Below are 20,876 nucleotides of genomic sequence, written 5' to 3'. Positions count from 1 at the left end.
CCACAGCAATTACATGTTATCAGGGCCGTGTGGGTGAATCCATCAATTTCCAGTTTGGTAATTCCAATAAACAGAACGCCAACAGCGTGGCTGCTGGTTAGCTCAATTTAGCCCATCTGCTGAGTGCCTGCCTTAGGAGATCTGTGATATGCAGACCCTGAGAAAGGTACCGGGTAAGCAAAGCTTTGCCCCTTTTCTCCAGCCCTTTTTACTGCACGGCGCAAGACATGCCCAAAGCCAACCAGTCCGCCAAGGCAGAGATGACATGCCAGGAGTGAATCCATGAGCTCCCTCTGTTCCAGGCACCAATGTGGGGGAGCCGTCTCAATCCCACAGGGATGAAGGTTTTGCAGTTTGGACCTATTGCCTGAACTGTAGCCCAGGAGGGCCTCTGGAGAAAGTACTCTAGACAACAGCAGAACGCAGACCTGCTGAAGCAGGAACGTGCTGGGCAAGTGTGGAGACCAGCAGGGGCTGAGTGAGCGAGGGACAGAGGTGAGGGCAGAAGTAACGGGACTGAAAGTATGGGGCCTTGTCAGGGTCGTATGTTTTAGTGAAATGGTGACCTATTGCCAAACGGTCCTTTGGCTGCTCTGTTGAGAATAGATGGGGAAGAGGAGCAAGTCAGAAACAGGAAAACCTCTCAGGAGGCTGTTGCACTAACCTGGCGTTGACGACGGTGGCTTGGACCAGGGTGGTGGCCGCAGAAGTGATGAGAAGTAGTTGGATCCCGGGTAGATCTTGCTGGATTGTATTTGGGGTGTCCAGAGAAAGGAAGAAATCAGGGATGATTCTAAAGTTATTGGCCTGAAGGACAGGGTAGATGTGAAGTGCTATTGAATAAAACAGGGAAGATGTGTCTGAGCTGGCTTGGCAGGGAAGGTTAGGGTGTTTGGATATGTGAAGCCTGAGATGCCTATGAGACATGTAAGTGAAGACGTGGGGTAAGCAGCTTGATGTATGAGCCTGGAGTGCAGGGAGGCCTCAGGCTGCAGGCCAGGCCACGGGAAGGGGGAGCGCCTGGGACCCACAGCTTGGATTCCAGGCCCAGCTCTATTCCATGAACCTGGACAAGGCTTTCTTCCCTTCTAGCTTCCATATCCTCATCTGTGAAGTGGAGGCAGTTTAACTAATGTGACAGGCTGGTTGGGGAGGGAGGGTAAGAGAAGACCACAAATATAAAGCATGACATACAGCAAATAGTAGGTCCATAGAGGTTAGCTGTCTTCTTCCCAGCCCCATTCTGGGTTGCCAGGCTGTAGAGATGTAGGTAGGCATGTATTGCATGCGTGTAGTGCGGCCTTGATAGACACAGATCAAGAAAGGCCTGGAACATCAGCAGTAAAAAGTTGTGTTGGAGTGGTCCGGATGCGTTGGATGCGGGGCGTGGGGAGGAAGACGGGGAGCAGGGGCGTAGGTTAGGATGTGTAGCAAAGCCACGGAGGCGTGGTGTCAGGAGGACCAGTGGCCCCGGAGATGGAGTCGGGCGGCAAGCACGCTTGGCTGAGGCCCACCCTCAGCCTCCAGGGTCACTAGCACCCTGACAAAGACTCTGTGAGCTGCGGCGCAGTGGGTTCTTGCTCAAGGACACAAAGGAGAGCCTGTTGCTGTCACACAGCCACCACCTCCTCTCCTGCAGGAGCCTCCCAGCCTGGCCCCTGGGTACCCACTTCAAGCAAAGTTTGAGCCACTCATACTGTTCAGCAGAGCAGCTGAAGCCTAAGACACAGCCATTGGCAGGGAAACTTGCTTCCTCCAGAGCCCCCTAATCTTGATTCTCTTTGCCTGAAAGTGAATACATCCATTAGGGTTGAATGTCTCCCTTTCCCATTATATAATAGCTTTGAGCAAGAGATTAGCTCTCCCATGAGTGAAAGAGAAACAGTTGAGAATTCAATCTTATTCTCTGACTTGGATCAGCAGTGGGGCTGAGGCACATAATGAAAGGGAACCCCCTCTCAGGCCATTTCCCCTATGCAGGCACACACACCTAACCTCACGCCCGTTTGCGGGGGTGGGGGGGCCCGGGGGAACAGTGAGAGGACGCTAGCTAGGGTTGCTTCCTGGAGGACTGAAAGGGAGAAATCAGCTTGCCCCACCCACATTGGCAGTTTTATTTTATTCCCAGAAGTTGGAATTTGTCATCCCTTGAGATAGATCTGGCCTACAGATGTGTTTTGTTTGGCCAACACAATGGTCTTAAAAATTTTGAACTTGTTGCCAACTTTTAAAATCAAGACATTGCACATTAAAAACTGGATTTTAGCTTCCAAACTGCTTGCTACAACAACACTGGGCTAATACTTTATTTTACTTTACTTCATTTTACTTTATTTTTTTAAACCCTTCACCTTTTTCACCTAGCCCTCCTGGTAGCTGTCAGTCTGTTCTGTGTATCTGTGAGTCTGTTTCTATTGTGTTTGCTAGTTTATTTTATCATTAGATTCCACATATAAGTGAAATCATATGGTATATGTCTTTCTCTGACTGGCTTATTTCACTTAGCCTAAAGCTATCCATGCTGTCGCAAAAAGTAAGATTTCCTTCTTACTTTTCCCTCCTTTCCTTCTATAAGGCCAAGAAGTATTCCATTGTATAAATGTACCACTTCTTTTTTATCCACTCATCTATTGATGGACACTTGGGCTGCTTCCAAATCCTGGCTATTGTAGATAATGCTGCAATGAGCATAGGGGTGCATGTGTTCTTTTGAATCAGTGTTTCTCAGGATTGATGTGGCTATTCAGAGTCTTTTGTGGTTCTATATAAATTTTTGGAATATTTGTTCTAGTTCTGTGAAATATACCATTGGTATTTTGATAGGAATTGCATTGAATCTATAGATTGCTTCAAACAGTATGGACAGTTTAATGATGTTAATTCTTTCTATCCATGAACCCAGTATATGCTTCCACTTACTTGTATCTTCTTCAGTTTCTTTCTTCATTGTCTCATAATTTTCCAACTACAGGTCTTTTATATTCTTGGTTAAATTTATTCCTAGGTATTTTTTTAATGCAATTATAAATGGGATTGTTTTCTTAGTTTCCCTTTTTGATTGTTCATTATTGGTGGATAGAAATGCAACTGATTTCTGAACATTTATTTTGTTTTCCTGCTGCTTTTACTGAATTCATCGATCAGCTCTAGTAGTTTTTTGGTGGAATGTTTAGAGTTCTCTATATACAGTATCATGTCATCTGCAAACAATGACAGTTTTACTTCCGCCTTTCCAATTTGGGTGCCTTTTATTTCTTCCTCTTGTCTGATTGCTGTGGTTAGGATTTCCAGAACTATTTTGAATAGAGTGGTGGAAGCAGACATCCATGTCTTGTTCCCAATTTTAAGGGAAACGCTTTTAGTTTTTGCCCATTGAGTATGATGTTAGCTGTGGACTTGTCATATACGGACTTTATTATGTTAAGGTATATTCTCTCTATTCCCATTTTGCTAAGAGTTTTTATCATAAAGGGTGCTGGATTTTATCAAATGCTTTTCCTGCATCTATTGATGTGATCATGTGATTTTTTAACCTTCATTTTGTTTTTCATGTGTCATGGTCTTTTTTTTAAATTGAAGTACACTTGACATATAATGTATTCATTTCTGGTGTATAACATAATTATTTGATATGTGTATATATTGCAAAATAATCACAGTAAGTCTAGTTGTCATTGTCATCATACATAGTTGTAAAATTTTGCACTGAGAACTTTTGAGATTTACTCTCTTAGCAACTTTCAAAAATGCAAAACAGTATTATCAACTATAGCCACCGTGCTGTACATGACATGTCCATGACTTATTTATGTTATAAATAGAAGTTTGTACCTTTTAACCCCTTCAGCCCATTTCATCAACTCCCCCCACCCCACCTCTGGTAACCACCAAACCGTTCTGTTTCTATGAGCTTGGTGTTTATTTGTTTATTTTTTTAAGATTTTACACATGAGATCATATGGTATTTGTCTTTCTCTGTCTGGCTCAATTCACTTATTTCTGTCTGCCCTCAGGGTCCATCCATCTTGTCACAAATGGCAAGATTTTATTATTTTTTTATAGCTGAATAATCATTGTGTGTATGTATATATATGTGTGTGTGTTTAAATATATGTATATATACATATACACACACACAGATGGACACTTAAGTTGTTTCCATATTTTAGCTATTGTAAAAATGCTGCAGTGGGAGTATAAATCTCTCTCAAATTAGAGTTTTTAATTTCCTTGGATAAATACCCAAAAGTGGAATTGCTGAATCCTATGATAGTTCTATTTTTAATTTTTTGATAAACTTTCATACTGCTTTCCATAGTGGCTGCACCATTTTACTTGCCTACCGACAGTGCTCAATGGTTCCCTTTTCTCTACATTCTCACCAACACATATTTGTTGTTTTTTTTTGTAACAGCCATTCCAACAGTTGTGAGGTGATATCTTATTGTGGTTTTAATTTGTATTTCACTGATGATTAGTGATGTTAAACATGTTTTTATGTACCTGTTGGTCATCTATATGTCTTTGGAAAAATGTCTATTCAGATTATCTGCTCATTTTTTAATCATATTTTTTTGTTATTGAATTTTATAAATTCTTTATATAAGGGGGGACCACCCCCAAAAATCTGGAATTTATTTGTAAAAAATTGTGTATTTATTCTTACATGTTTAAACTACATTCACCTTTGAAGTACTCTCCGTTTGATGCAATACACCTATCAAAGCTTTTGTTCCACTGCTCAAAACAGTGATTGAACTTGATGATTTTTCATGGCTTTTAGTGCTTCTGCCATTTTTTGTTTCACCTCTTCCACATTAGCAGAACATTTTCCTTTTGAGGACTTCTTTCATCTGGGGAAACAAAAGTCGCTTGGGGCAAGATCGATCACAGGGGTCAGGCTGTTTTTTGTCAAAAACTGCTGAAGACTCAGCGCTGTGTGGGCAGGTGCACTCATAAATCACCCATCATTAAATGGGCAAACATATTAAGAGAGTCTTCAAAAAAATTCACTGAAGCTGCACGCAGCCTCTCACAACAGCACCAGCTGGTATGCTGATACAGATGGATTACTAGAACACTACCTAGTCGGGGAAGCCTGTACTACAAAGGGCCTGCCACACAGAACATAATTCCAGTTTTTTGTGGTGTCCTTCTCATATTTTGGATATTAACCTCTTATCAGATAACATGATTTGCTAATATTTTCTCCCATTCCATAGATTGTCTTTTCATTCTATCAATGGTTTCCTTCACTGTGCAGTTTTTTAGTTTGCTACAGTGCCACTTGTTTATTTTTGTTTTTGTGTCAGATCCAAAAAAAGTCATTGCCAAAACTAATGTCGAGGAGTTTATCACCTATATTTTCCTCTAGGAGTTTTATGGTTTCAAGTCTTACCTTCACATCATTAATTCATTTTAAGTTAAGTTTTTAATGTGGTGTCAGATTGTGGTCCAGTTTCATTCTTTTGCATGTGGTTGTCCAGTTTCCCATCAACATTTATTGAAGAGACTGTCTTTTACCCTTTGTATATTCTTGATTCCTTGTTATAAATTAATTGGCCATCCATGTGTGGTTTTATTTATGGTCTCTCTGTTCTGTTTTATTAGTCTACTTATGTGTCTGTTTTTATGCCAAAACCATACTGTTTTGATTACTATAGTTTTGGGGTCTACTGTGGTTCCATACAGGTTTTAGGATTGCTAAAAATGCCACTGGAATTTTTTAGAGATTGCATCACACCTGTAGATTGTTTTGAGAACATGGACATTTTAACAATATTAATTCTTCTAACCTATGAACATGCAATATTTTTGCATTTATTTGTGTCTTCAATTTTTTTCATCAGTGTCTTGATGAAAGTTTTCAGTCTACAGCTCTTTTACCTCCTTGGGTAAATTTATTCATAGTTATTTTTTTCTTTTTTGATGTAATTGCAAGTGGGATTGTTATTTTAATTTCTTTTTCTGATAGATAATTATTAGTATATAGAAATGCAACATATTTCTGTATATCAATATAGTGTCCTCCAACTTACTGACTTTATTAGTTCTAACAGTTTTTTTGGTGGAATTTTTAGGGTTTTCTACATGCGGTATCATGTCATCTGCAAATAGTGACAGTTTTACTTCTTGCTTTCCAGTTTAGATGTCTTTTATTTCTTCTTTTTTTTTTCCCCCTAATTGCTCTTGAGCTGGTCTTCTTGAGGCAACGATCAGCAAAGCCCATAGGCTGTAAAGGTTGTTGCACCCTTGAAACACTGTTCACCATGGTCCCCGCCCCTAGCCTGACCTCCCTCATTTCCTCACCTGACAAGTGTATGAGTGTGTAAGCCTCGTTTCAAGTAGGACCAGACTGGGCAATTAATGAACTCAACATGAGGAGCAGACTCGATGTTTACCTAATTCAGAAGTGAGCTGAAAGAGAAAGAATGTGAGGGAATTTAGATCAAAGGGAGGCTGTATAGTTCCCCAGACAGTTATGATGAGGATACTGAGACTTGCTTTCTTGTGGACAGTTTTTCTTCTGTCATAGTGCATAGTTCACCGTCAGAGAGTAGCCCTCCCCTGCAGACCCGCTTGTGCTGCCCAGTTGGCTGAACCCAGCAGAGGACACCCCATCAGAGCCTCTGTGAGTTATGCCTGGGGAGCAGCCTGCTTCAGGTCAACTCCTGCTAATAGTGAACTCATGGGCTCAGGGCTTTTTACAGGAAGGGGGTTTATTTTCTCTTCTTGCTCCCCACCCTGACAAAAAGGACAAAAATTCCATGGTACACGCAGTGTCAGCATTCTTATGTTAAGACTGACTTGCCTCTGTTCTCTTTAATCGGGATCCCAACTCCATTATTAAGAACAACAACAAAAACAATGGTGTTCAGAGTTGCTTTGTTGAATAGACAGCATATCAGAAGTGCATGGTTTGTTTGAAAAATGATTTTCCATGTTCCTTATGTTCATTCTTCAAGTTCATGGCCATCGCCCATCATCACCTGAGAGTACTTACTGCTCAGGATATCTTAAAGGGAGAGTAAATCGTGCTTGCTTGGAACACAACCCAGGGTTCACCGTATGTTCCTGTACTGGCCAATGCTAATCAGCTCTTCCTCTATCCTCCCCTCCTTTGTGCTTGTAAATCAAGAGGCCCCAGTATTAGTCAACTGAAAGGAGATAATTAGTAAGTACAAACCGCTACCTTCATAGATCACTCGTACCTCAGATACAAGCGAAGCCAAGAAACTGGAGCAAGCGCCTTTACACAAGTATGAGTTGCTTTAGCAGAAATTTTTTTACCAAGACTTGGGAGCCAGGGCAGTTAAGTCTAGGTTCTGTACCCTCGCCAGCTGTTGTAAGGGTAGCCATGATATGAGGCTACAGGGAAGGCGTCCTTACCCATTTTATGAGGTTTTCCTTTCCTGGACTCAAATGTGTCTTTGGAACTCCAAGGATTTGAAAGAGCAATGGTTTTTTAATGGTATAGTCTTGGGATTCCGACAATTTTAAATACTTTAACCCTCCTCACAAAGGAGGAAGAATAGGATGCCACTTTTTTACTGGGATATGCAATGTCTTCCCAGAATCCATGGATTGTTCCTTTGCCAGCCATTTGTCCAATTGGAAAATTCATTTCCTGCTCTTGTGGGGCACATGGTTAAGGGCATGGGCATAGCTGCCCCATGAAGAGAGACTCTTTCCAGTCCAACTAAATAGGAACTTCCTTTCCACACAGTGCTAACCAAATACTGCTGGCTTGCAGAGAAGTGTTCCACTCATGTATTTATGACTTTGGAGCTGCTCAAATGTATGCTGGCTTTTATTTTTTTCCATCACACAGCATTTCTTCCAATTTTTGAGTTTCCCATATCAACCACTTTGCTGTTTTTAAGCAGAATAATTCCAAGCCAAAGTAGCTAATCAGAACAGTAAAACCTCATCAATTCAAATAGAGAGCTTGAACGCTTTCAGTGAGGGAAGGGCTAGCCTTAGAAGCTGGAGGCCTGTTTCATCTTAAATAAGATAAGGGTGTAGGGTTATGTAATCAAAGTCCTTTTCTACTAACAGTAAAACCACATTTCATCAAATCTGAGGTGCCATTGATTATAAGAAACATTATATTTCATATACCAACAAGAAAAGAAAATTTTAAAATCTGCCACTGGTTAAATTATCTCAAAACACTTGCAAAGATATCCCTGTGATGTATGGGTTGGTCACATCAGAGACTTGGGGCTTTGAAATCCACTCAGACAAATCGCTGACTTCTCCTGCCCTCTAGTTGTGTTATTTGGCATAAAATAGGTCAGTCCTTTTGAATGATCTCAGTAGCAGAATGCAACACCACTTTTCATCTTTGTGGGGGGTATCTTTCTTTCTAAGCACATACAGCATCTCCTTGTCTCATTGGAAGAAAGTATGGAATTTCTGTCCTCCTCCTAACCGTGAATATTTGCTTCATCGATACAAAATTCACATGCCACTGCTGTTTTTGAGGCTTTCTATATACACAGTGACTTTCCATTTCAATGCTAAATCATAATGTAATCTTTCTAAGACATTTAATGACAATTAAGCTCAAAGTCATAGTACCAAGAGTGGATGTGACTCAATAGAAGTGAGAAGGTGGACAACTGTGACCATGTTTGGCATGCTCGGGCAGGGGCATCTGCATCGTGACTTTGGCTTGCAACAGATGCTGTGTGTGACCCACCAGTCACCCATGCATCCTAATCTCCAACGTGTTAAAGTGTGTAAAAACGAGCATCTTAGAAAGGATAAATTATAGAAGCAGCTACAATCTTTTGAGAACTTAATATCCATCTGACAAGATACTAAACTCTTGACAATACTCTGGTTTCTCAAAGATCGTATAAATCTTTCACCTTTTACTAAACTCTTGACAAGACTTAATGTCAGCGAGACCTCACAGCAACCCAAGATGTACGTGCAGAGTAGACAGTTTAACAAGGTTAACGAAATTGCCCCAGATCACACAGCTAGGTAAACTTTAAAGCAGGAATTCTGCTTGGGACAGTAGGCCCTTCTATCCACCAGCTGTGTGGCTCCGTGGGCCATGTAAATATTGTGTGCATATTGAGTGTAGACGCCTCTTGATTCGGTCTATTTTCAAGCATCTTACATGAAGCATTGTTCCAAATACATTCTCTGATTGGTTATTTAATATCAAGGATGTAAAATATCTCAACCAATAAGGTTTTGTGTAGTTAATTGATAAATATATACTAATTAGCACATTCATTATATGCAATGGCCACTTCTTACAGGGGCTCACCCACATAATTTCTGCCCTCACAACAACTGTGGAAGCTGCTGTGGCTATCTGTAGCTACTTCTTCTTCACAGTGCAATGAGATAGTTAAGTCATCACCATTTTCTGACCAGAACCCTACCTAAGAGCTGAAATGACTTGCACAGTGGCACACAGAAGAACATTCACAGCAAAGTATGGACCTAGATCATCTCCAACCTTGGTTTCCGGGCCCTTGAGCCTGTTGTTTAACATGGATGGTAAATAGGTATAGACAATTATGTTCTGTTTTGTTTTTTTTAAAGACCATAGATGTTGTTTTACTCTCCCAATGTTAGAAGACATGACAATGAATGAAATTTTTCAGTGCACAGGAGCTCCCAACCCCTCATCCTGGCCATTCTGAGATCAGACTGGATGGGGAGAAGGAAAGCTAACAAGCCTGCCTCTCCAGAATAGCAATGCTGAGTAAATTCCTGTGGCTTTGTGGGGCTGGTGACTCTGTTTCCATGGACAGTTAAATATGGAATCTGGGAGGAGCTTTGTATTTATGTTTAGTGCTTTGGGAGCTAAACCCAAAAGAAAGGACAGAGAATGTGACTGAGCACTTTCATGGTCAAAATAAACACCAGCAAGAAGGAATTAATTACCAGGTCCAAATAGTTGATGGTCACCAGCCTCAAACCCTAGTCTCGTAGATACAATACAACTTCCACAAATTTGCATTTCAGTGTAGAAATTGCTTTAAGAGAACACAACAAGCATCTTTCAAAAATTTTCTCAAATTATTACTTCATTTGACTGGCAAGTGTATACTGAGTACATACAAGTGAAAGGGGACGTGCGTATAGGGGTGAGCAGGTCAAGCTCTGAGAAGAGCAGGCATGCCTATGTTAAGCGGCTGGCTGAATAATGAGCAAAGCTGGAACCATTTCTCACGTCCAGTGGTCCTGTTACAGCTGTAAAGGTGCCTCCCACTACGGCCTGACCAAAGACAGAAAGAGGCGCTCTCAAGATGGCTGTCCAGACAGTTGTGCGAGTCTCCCATCAACAACACTCTTCCCAGAAGTTTCTGCAGCTGCCACCATCGCCTTAATGACTGATGAGCCTGGCCTGGACAACCCTGCCTACGTGTCTACGGCAGAGGATGGTCAGCCAGCAAACAGTCCATCGGACTTTGGCCGGAGCAACCGAACTAGGGGTGAGTCAAATGGGTGGTTGTGCAGGAATGGGCCCCTTGTTGTGGGATGGCCCTCTGGGGGATATGCACTGTGGAAAGTTCTTGAACTGTTTTTTTAAGGAGAAACCATTCTGGTAATTTTGGCAGCAACTTAATATCCAATTCTCCAAAGTGAAATGAAACTACAAGTACCTTCGATCATTAGAAATATGGATAGTCTGAGTTGGTGACAGGGGTTGAGGCCAGGCCTAATGATTCATCACCCTGCGGCCTCAGTACCTTCCCATCCATGCTGCTCAAGGAGGTGCTATTATATTCAGTCTCATCCAGGGGAAAATGAAAAGCAGGTTTTTAAACAAGCCATACAATTTCGTTGTGGAAAATTTAGGAAATACACCTAAGCGAACTCTATCATCCTACCACCTAGCGGAATCACTGTTGGTGTTTTACTCTACGTCATCTCACCAGACGTGTGCATGTAAGAGGACTTCTGTGACTTGTAGCGACTGTCCCTTCTCTCTGTTCCTCAGCACGGCCCTTTGAGCGATCCTCTGTTAGAAGCAGGTCATTTAAGAAGATAAATCGAGCTTTGAGTGTTCTTCGAAGGACAAAGAGTGGAACTGCAGTTGCCAACCAAGCTGACCAGAGCCGGGAAAATTCTGAAAACACCGCTTCCCCTGAAGGTAAGTGAACTCCTCGCAGGCAGGGCTGGGCTGGGCTGGGCTGGACTGGGCTGGACTGGGCTGGGCTGGTCTCCCAGAACGACTGCAGGTGTGATGACAGCCTGACAGCCACTTACCCTCTGTGGCAACTCTCTTCCCAGGGATACAAAATATTTCTTACCTTGATTAGCCTGTTTGTCACATAAGTCACTGCAGGCAGAAATTATTGCTCTCTTTTTGCATAGTTTGAGGAGAAAGGTGTTAGAGCCCTTACCATCAGGTACCAGCTTGATACATACAAAGAATAATTATAGTTATAAGTGAAATGCAGTTAGAACTGAGCCTGGCCCAGAGTAAATGCTATGTAACTCCTTGTCCTTGTTACAACTATGTATGTATATATGTTATATGGTTCTGAGTGTTTTCCATGCATTAACTTATGTAATCCATACAACATCCTTATGAAGTAGCTGTTTTACTGATGAAGAAACTGAGGCACAGGAAGGTTACTCAGTTTGCCCCAGAGTGCCTTGCTAAATGTTGAACCCAAGAAATGAGGCTCTAGAATCCATGCAAAGTTGTTATTGGATCTTAGATCCTATGTGTTTTCCCCAGTATAAGTAGAGCTGAACAAATGCTGTCCTAGTTCCTTCTTTTCACTATGTATTAGAACTTTAGGGCAAGAGTTATAATAGCTTAAAAAAATGAGCTTTTCCTTTGTGCTAGGTAGTGTTCTAAGTCACTTAGGCATCACAACAACACTATGGGATTATCATGCTCAATTTATAGATGAGGAAACAGACTCAGAGACCTTAGGTTACTAGCCCAAAGTCACCTGGCTAGAAAGTGGCACACCTAGGATTTTAAGTTGGGTCCTCTGGCTCCAGAATCCACTCCCCCAACCACTGCCTAAGTACCTTTGTCTTCTGGGGGTTGGGAGGTGGAGTCCAAATCACAGTCCTTAGCATGCCTTCAGAGAATTTGTAAGCAGTCTTACGAGACTCCTTTTTGCTCACTTATCATCTGCCACCCTCTACACACATATACACACATTGCTTGCTTTAATTATTCTGAACTCATTATCACAGTCCTGTAAATACTGTCTTTTGCTCACAGCCTGCACTTGCACCCTCCTTCGTCTGGCATTCTAATGCCTCCTTCCCGCATAGGCTTTGCCTCCTCCTCGAAGTCCTTCCTGATTCCCTCAGTCCCAATTCCTTCATGTTCTTAAAGCACCTGGATCTCTAATATAGCCACAATTGCCTTTCTTTGTAACTGTTCCTATTAGGGCCGGGGTTCTCCTTCTGAGTCTTCATATTCTCAAAGCCAAACACGATATCTGGTGCATAATAGTGTTTGCTGAATGTGCAATGAATAAGTGAAATGATTAGAACTTCCTTTCTGCCAGTCTTCCTCTCTCATTCAAGTTTCCTTAATTACACTCTATAATGTTTTCTCCTGCATGAATAAGATTTATTTGCATGTTTATTGCAGAAACATTTTTAATAAGAGATTATTATGTTTAATGCACTAACAAAGGCCCTGTGATTTTTATATGAAGATCATAAAATCCAGTCCCTGGCTTCAGGAGGTTCATTCAGGACTAGAAGAAAATAGAATGCCAGGAATAGTGAGGTATAAATAAATGACAATGGCAGTCATAGGGAGAGCAACATGGCTTCCAAGTAGGGAGTGGTCTCTGCCCTGGATGGACAGTGAGATCTTGACTTGTGCTGGAAAATAGTGGGAGGTTAGTTAAGGTCAGAATGGAGGGCGTCCTGATGCCATTAGAGCCTGGAATTGTATACACCTGAAAACTTGTGTGTAGCCTCATCGCAGAATTGGACTTGTGTTTCAGAAAGATGAAGGTGGCAGCTGTGTCTTGTGTGCAGGGGCCTTAGAGAGGGAGAGAATGGATTTCCTTAGATGCTGCGGGAAGCATCTCAGGGACAGGATGAAGTATTAAGACCCAGTGAGACTGGCAGTGATATCTGCTGAACTCTCGTGGTACGGTTTATCTATACTTTTTATGTTTGGTAAAGAGACTGGCTCTACTACTTATCAGCTGCATGACCCAGTTACTTGACTTTTCTAAGCTTCAGTGTTTTTACCATCTAAAAAAAACAATGATAATTATTATCTACTTCATAGGATTCTTAAGACCATAAAGAAAAAAAAAGAAAAAAAGAAACTATGCATGCCAATTTCTTAGCTCAGTGCCCAGCACATAATAAACTCTTAGCAAATAACATTATATCCCTTAGTCCTTGAGTGAAGACAGAACTTTCAACAATTTTGTTTTCTAGACTAACATAGTTCAGCAGTTTAAAAATTACTTTAACTTCTTAAGGTCACTAGAGTCTCACCAATGTGGCTCTAATTAACATCATTTACAAGTGTGATTGGGTATGTCCTCCCAGATTATCAAGTCAAACGTCCTTGAGTGGTTTAGGTTTGGGAGTATGGTTTTTGTAAATCTGCTGGGAAGGAGAGGAGGGAGGAGAAAAAGAAAATCAGCAGCTTTGATTATTTCCAAATCTTTCCTTGCTCAAAATAATTTTTAGAATTTCTATTCCTGTGTCACCAAAACTGTTCCAATAAATACTTATGGGGTGTTCTACTCAATGTAATCAGAGTGGTTTTAAACATTGATTGAACTCAGTCCCTCTAGTGCGGATAGCACCAGGGATGACAGAGTAAGACGGTGTCCCACAGCCTCGTAGCAAAGCCAGTCACTTACTTTAAATCAAACCCAGTGGAGGTGAAGGACCCACTTTACAAAGTCCCTGTCTTCCTCTGGCTGCTAAATTGCTTTGTTTATCATGTTCTACAATACTTAGAAATAACTTTAATCCTTTCTGTTTTGTTCCTAGAGAGTTCAGTACACTTTAATGAATTCATTGTTCATTAGGGGAAATTGACTAAGGTCATGCATTTTGATAATATTCACAAAGGGTGTATTATGCAGAACCAGGCATGTGGTCTTCGTCTTCCCAAATGACATAATTAAGGGAGAATCTGGGGCAGCTGTCAGCAGCTACAGAAGATAGAAGCATCTCTGCCCTCCCCCAAGCAACCCGGGAGGAATGCTTCATCCACCAACCTAGATGTAGCTGGGCCAGCATTTCATGGAGTCCCCTCTGTACACCTCCTTTCAAACCCAGGTGGAGAACAGCACCAGTTCGTGCGGCTAGTTTATAGGTCTGCAGGGCAAGTCCCCTGTGGGGCTGTCGCCTCCTGGCTATGAATCCCAGGCTCCAGAGAAACCTGAGGGAGGTGACGGGAAGACTGGTCATCTGGAGCCCTGGGTTCTGACCTGGCTCCAATGGCCACCTAACTTTATGACCTCCAACTAGTTACATCACTTCCCCTCTCTGAGCTCAAATGTCCTCCTTTGTAAAATCAAGGTGTGACTTGCTTTTTTTCCAAGCTGCACAAGGACTGGAACGGGTCTGTGTGTGAGCACAGTGGGGTGGAAGGAAGAGTCTTCAGTTAAAAGAGAAGGTTTGAAATGCCAGCCTAGATGAACTCTGAGTCTCCTTCTAGCTCTGAATTACTGGTAGTGATTCTGGCAGATCTGAACCAAACCTCCTAATGCCACCAACCAAGCCTGGAGCTCTTTTCTTGATCATGAATGAGGGCATTTGACTTCTTTATTGACAAAAGTGTTTGATAGAGAGACCTGGTGAGTTCCTAAGCCTACAAAGCTGGAAGAAATCTTCAAAATGATCTGAGAGGTCAGAAGAGCTGGCTTGTTCTCTTTTGGTCCTTGATAAAGAATTGTTGAAATTGCAGTCCATTCCATAAAGACTGGCCGTCCATTCATTCATTCCTGTTCACCCAAGTAGGAGTCTCCTGTGTGCAGAGATTTGTGTACAAAACTTCAGAAAAGCCAGGAATCATGTCCTCAAGGATCATAGAGTTCAATGGGAGCTCCAAGAAATGGGCATGAAAAATAATAGAAGATTGAGTGTCATGAGAAATAAAGAGAAAGTTTTATGGGAAATAGGATATTTAGAGAGAGCAGGGCATGAGGACAGAGTTTAATTGGAAGGAATCATTTCAAGCAGGCCTTGAAGGAGAAATTGGGTTTAGGCCTAGAATAAAAAACATTCCAGGCAAAGAAACATATGATGGCATGGAGGAAGGAAAAGGGAAAACAGGTATGAGGAACAACACATAGTTAGTTTGGCTGAAACCCAAGTTTGGCAAGGAGAGTGCTTGGATTTGTACACTGGGTGGGTGTCTTAAGTAAATACTGTCTTTGTCCATTTTAGTCTTTCCAAGGTTATATCACCTGATTCCAGAAGGTGAAATTACCAGCATCAAGATTAATCGCATGGATCCCAATGAAAGCCTCTCCATTAGGCTTGTGGGAGGCAGCGAAACCCCATTGGTCCATATCATCATCCAACACATCTATCGTGATGGGGTGATTGCCAGAGATGGCCGGTTACTGCCAGGAGACATCATACTAAAGGTAGAGGCTGCTGCTGTGAGGCCATTAAAAAAGACCTAATAAAAATCACTTCAGAACAATTAACTGGATAAATGGATGGATGGATGGATGGATGGATGGATGGATGGATGGATGGATGGATAACTAAATGTGGAGCAGTTAACTTTCTATAGTTACTATGTTGATATGCTCCTAATATGAGATTTGTAATTTAATTGAGATGTCTTTGTCCTCTCTACTTTCTCTTCTTTCACTCTCCTTTTGCTCTGTATATAAATATTTATCTCTATCTCTATCATTTTGTCTGTCTTCCCCTCCTTCCTCTTTCTTCTCCTTCTAGCTTCTTCTGCCTGCTTCCCTTTCCTTCCTCTACCTCCCCTCTCTACCTCCTCCTCCTCCTCTCTCTCCTTCTCGCTACTCCTTCCTCCCTTTAACAATAACATAAAATAATATAAAACTGGAACATATACCTCCTGAAATTATTTTTATTAGTAGATTAATGGAACACTTTGTATATAATTACTCACATTCATACATAGCTCTAAAGTAAATTTCCTGTAGCCTAATGGCCCTCCATGAAAAAAAAAGTCATCCCTAAGTTATTCCACCGACCCGCAGACGTTCCAGGGAGACAGGTGGTGGGAGGGAATGCTTTGGGCATTTCTGTCCGCTGAGGCCTGGTTGAGGGAAGGATGTTAGGGAGGAGTTTTCAGAAGGAGAGAAAGGATAAAGGGAGAGTTGCTTATCAAACAGAAGTCAAGCATGTGCCAAAAATGACAAGAACCTTCTCCCTTGTCATGTATTTCTTGTCTGATACTCAGATGACAGTTTCATCCTGCCCCTTCTAGGTTGCTGAGGGGCCAGCTTCTGACACATCACGAGCAGTTTGTTTGCCAAGAACTTCTTATTCTTTAGAATGAGAAACAATTTAAAGCACTTATGATAGAAACACTGAAATTCCCAGTGGCCTTTGTGGGTGGAGTATAAGGCCGGGCCCATCAACCCCAAGAGACAGTCAGCGGTGCAGTTGAAGACACTCCGCTTGGCATCCTCCCTGTCCTAGTGAAAACTACACTGCCTGGGAGGGTTGCATAACAAAACAGTTTGATTCTTATGGCCTTCAACTGGCGCTCGCAGGCAAAAAGGGCTGCCAGGACTGTAGCAGACGACCCTGACCTTCTCTTGGCCTGGAAGTGATGGGAGAAACCAGACACAGGATAAGGTGACCGAGCAGACGCAGGTCTCTAAGCTCACCTGTGCTTGGGCAAACATGCTGAGCCTTGTCTGTGCAGGGTGGAGCTTCCCTCCCTCCCTGGAGACGCAGCAGAGAACCTGAGATCGTGCGCTGCAGGAAGGCCTTTTAGAATCTCGCAGCAAAGCTCCCCTTAACAATTGGCTTCAAGTATGAGAAATCTTACCAAACCATAGGAATTCAAGGAGGTTGTTTCTCTTCTGTGTGCCTCCCTCCACAAGCACAGAACGGGGTTCTGTGAGGTTGTTTTCTTCCGGAGTGGTGACTACCAGTAGTGGCTGAAACCTTCAGGCAGGGCCTACTTAGCCAGGATAATTAAAACCAGAAAGCCCCATGCAGCATTGTTCCGCAGATCTTTAATGAGGCACAAATGAGAGGGCTGAGCTTGAGGACATTTAAGTAGCATCATAAAGTGATCCAGCCTTTCAATAAAAGAGCCTAGAAACTTCTATTTACATCAGTTTGAAACTGGAGAGGTTTATTTTTCTTTTGTTGAGAACTTGGGCAAAAGACCTCGCAAGTCTGACTCTTTCCCCCTCCCGTCCGTGTCTGTCTCTCTCTCTCTCACACACACACATAAATGCACTCTGTCACTCACATTCACACACTTGCCAATACACAAACACATGCACACTCACATGTGCACACTCTCTCACACGTGCACACTCTCTCACACGCACGCATACACACACGTGTACACCCACAGCTGTGGGGCCCGGAAGTTCCAGTGTGTGACCCAGAAAGAAAAATTCATTTGGAAACTTTGGGAAAGAAAATGTCACATCAGTTTGAATGGAACAGCAGTTCACTGTTACCATTTGAGCTCAATGGAAATTTTCTATTCTCTTTTGCCTTTTTCGACTTTTTATTTCTTTTTCTCCCTTTACACCAACTGAAAGAATAAGTTGGGTAACAGAAGTGAGAGTTGGGATTGTACAAGTAAATGTGGGAACCTATGTAAGGACCAAGTGGAAGAAAGATGATCTCTACTGAGAGAAACCTGAAAAGGTAGTGCAGGTGACATGCATGGCAGGGTGGGAAAGTAATACTGGAAGACAGGGACATCGGGGTACAGGATAAGGTGACGGAGCAGAGCGGCATTCATGAATGGCCCTGGTGATTCTGTGGTCCTGGGCCTGGGGGAAAGGTCGTGGCAGGTGGAGCTGACAGCTGGGTCCCTATCCCCACCCCCAGGTCAACGGAATGGACATCAGCAATGTACGGCACAACTACGCCCTGCGCCTCCTGCGGCAGCCCTGCCGGGTGCTGTGGCTGACTGTGCTGCGTGAGCAGAAGTTCCGAAGCAGGAACAACGGACAGGTGCTGGACACCTGTGGACCCCGAGATGACAGTTTCCATGTGATTCTCAACAAAAGCTGCCCTGAAGAGCAGCTTGGGATAAAATTGGTGCGCAAGGTGGATGAACCTGGGGTGTTCATTTTCAACGTGTTGGATGGTGGTGTGGCAGACCGACACGGTCAGCTGGAGGAGAACGATCGCGTGTTAGCCATCAACGGACATGACCTTAGATACGGCAGCCCAGAAAGCGCAGCTCATCTGATCCAGGTGGGTCACAGGTCTTTCCTAGATCCTGGTCAGAAACTCCCAGCGGGAGCAGGACTGCTCCTCCCCCTGACCATCTGCCCTGTTACTACCAATGTGACTACAGTGCCTCCCATTCAAGGAGTCAAGATCGAAGGGCCAGGTAAGAATGTAACTCAAGCAAATGATGTGTTTTGGGATTGCGTGTGTTTTGGAAAACAGCATGCTCTCAAGGACTTGATTTTCTAAATTCTAATCTGATGCAGGTTAAGATAACTCAAGGTCAGCAGCGTTGTGCCATGCCTATACCCAGTATTTTGGTTGCAGACCCAGAGGTTGGTCATTCAGACACATTTAAGTCATCCCATTGTACTAATAGCCCTAAGAAGCTGTGCCGTGCATGCTCCAGCGATCCTGTGTCTAGAAACCACCACTGATTGGCTAAGTCTGAGCCCCATCTCCGTGGTTACGGCCAGGCCCCCTGGAAAGCCCACAGAAACTCAAATATGAACTTGAGAGAAAGTCCCCTATTAAGAGAGATATATAAATTATTGATCATTCAGGCAAATAGAGTTCCCAGTAGTGAGACAATGGTTCGAACCAATTCACTTTCTAACCAGTGTGATGTCGTGAAGGCCCAGCATGCATCTTGTTGACTTTGGCCAAGTAACCATGAGTTTTTCAAATGTTCACCGAGCTTCCAGCTTTATTCTTAGAGGAACAGGCTTTGTTCTGGATTTTTGTACTATAACCCTTTCGTTCACTTCGTTTAGTCAATACATATTAAGTTTCTGCTGTTCAACTAGCCCTGCGTTAGGTGCAGAGAACAGAGAAATGGTGATTCTTAGGCTGTTCTCCCAAAGGAGCCTACAATCGCACAGGGGAGATGGGCTTTTTTTGAATGAGTGCTTCATGGCGTGATAGTCCTGTAATGGAAACATTAAGCACTGTGCTGGTACAGATGAAGGAGAGATTTTTGCTTAGATGGGCCTAGGAATTCTGCAGAGGAGTAAGATCTTGAACTGGGCCATTGAGAAATCAGAAGTTCTCTAGGTGGACAAGGCAGGGAGGGTCATTCTAAGGAGCTACGACACAAAAGAACATTTCCCTAAAAAGCCCGTTAGGGAAATGGTTAGTGCCTGGAGCACAGTGTCTACACAGAGTAGTATTTGCAGTTACCCAGCCAGTCACATCAGCTTCCACTTAGTGACTGAAGCGGCTTTAGGAACAGCAAGTCAGCATCAGTAGTTGACTGAATCTTGTACCAAGTTCCATGGGGGGTGACAGTCAGGACACAGAGCATGCTCTCAAGGACTTGATTTTCTAAGTTCTAATAAATCTCCCTACCCTCGGGTTCTAGCCGTGGAGTTCTTCCAGGGGTTGGCAATGCTTTAATATTGTGCAGGTCTTATCCCTCTTCTTTAAAGAAAAGCCAGTGGTGGATGATACTGTCATTTTAAATGTGGACAGCCTGAGGTGGGGGACAAAGAGACTTCCCCTGCTTGTTCCATCCAGAATAGGAAAGACATGTTGTGTCTTTGCCCCTGAACTGTTGGCTCTGGCTGGTGACCCAATTCCAAGGTGATTCTCAGCCCGATGGATCTTCCCAACAGGGTGTGTGAGTCATGCAGGTAGAAAACAAAAGCAGAGTTACAAGTGGCATGTCCCCTTCTGGAGTTTATGCCATCAATTCCCAAGTTCATATGCCCAGCCCCCACTTCTTCTCTGAACACCATACTTCACATCCAACTGCCCACTTGGGGTCTCCACATGGGTGTCTAAAAGGCCACTCACATTTAATGTTCCACACGGAACCCTTGGCTTCCTTCCACTCCACCCCTTGTCTCACCCGCTCTTCCCTCAGTCTTTCCCAGTCTCTAAAAATGCAGCACCATTTACCCAGTTACTTGGGCCATGAAGAATCTTTCCTCTTTCCAGCATCCACTCCCACAGTCCATTTCTCACCACCTCCATGGCTTCCATTAGCCCAGCCACCATCCCCTTTGGTCTGAGCCACCCAGGAACCTCTTAACCGGCCTCCTTGCTTCCACGCTCAGCCCTCTGCCTCTGCTCTTCACACAGCAGTTAGAATGACCAGTTTAGAGTCAATGCCAAAATGTACCTCTCTTACGCTCCCCTCTCTGATGCCTCCCAAGACACTTAGATTAAAAATTCCAAAACCTAACACTGACCTACCGAGTCATATGTAATCTGGCCTCTAGTTCTATCTCCAACTTCACTTCCTCAGCAAAGGGACAAATTCCTAACATTCTCCCCTTGGCTTCCCCAGCTCAGTCACATTGCCTTCCCGCTACTCCTCAGATGTTTCAAGAGCTTCTTCGCCTCAGGGCTGACGTTCTTGCTGTCCCTCTGACTAGAAGACTCTTCCAAATACCTGTATAGCTCACTCCCTCACTTCAGTCAGGTCTCTTCTCAAATATCCTCTCTGACAGTCTCACTTACAAAAGCATCTACTACTCTCAATTCCATATCCTCTAATCTGCTTTATTTTGTTTTTC

The 20,876-nt window shown here is 43.1% G+C and overlaps 1 protein-coding gene across 2 annotated transcripts in view; it reads left to right on the top strand.

The window, feature by feature from the left end:
- The window catches only part of LNX1 (ligand of numb-protein X 1), a 104,740-nt gene that overhangs the window by 60,798 nt on the left and 23,066 nt on the right, over positions 1-20,876 (top strand). For both annotated transcript variants that reach the window (XM_054582163.1, XM_054582164.1), the window contains 4 exons: positions 10,222-10,463; positions 10,973-11,125; positions 15,382-15,584; positions 18,010-18,381. In XM_054582163.1, coding sequence (XP_054438138.1) covers positions 10,222-10,463; positions 10,973-11,125; positions 15,382-15,584; positions 18,010-18,381 — 970 coding nt within the window. The remainder of the gene's footprint in view (positions 1-10,221; positions 10,464-10,972; positions 11,126-15,381; positions 15,585-18,009; positions 18,382-20,876) is intronic.

This window comes from Pteronotus mesoamericanus, unplaced genomic scaffold, assembly GCF_021234165.1.
Source record: "Pteronotus mesoamericanus isolate MK-2021 breed Mesoamerican mustached bat unplaced genomic scaffold, CSHL_Meso_final contig_68, whole genome shotgun sequence".
Taxonomy (NCBI): domain Eukaryota; kingdom Metazoa; phylum Chordata; class Mammalia; order Chiroptera; family Mormoopidae; genus Pteronotus; species Pteronotus mesoamericanus.
The sequence above is the reverse complement of the archived record's forward strand: the minus strand, read 5'-3'. Positions and strand labels throughout refer to the sequence as shown.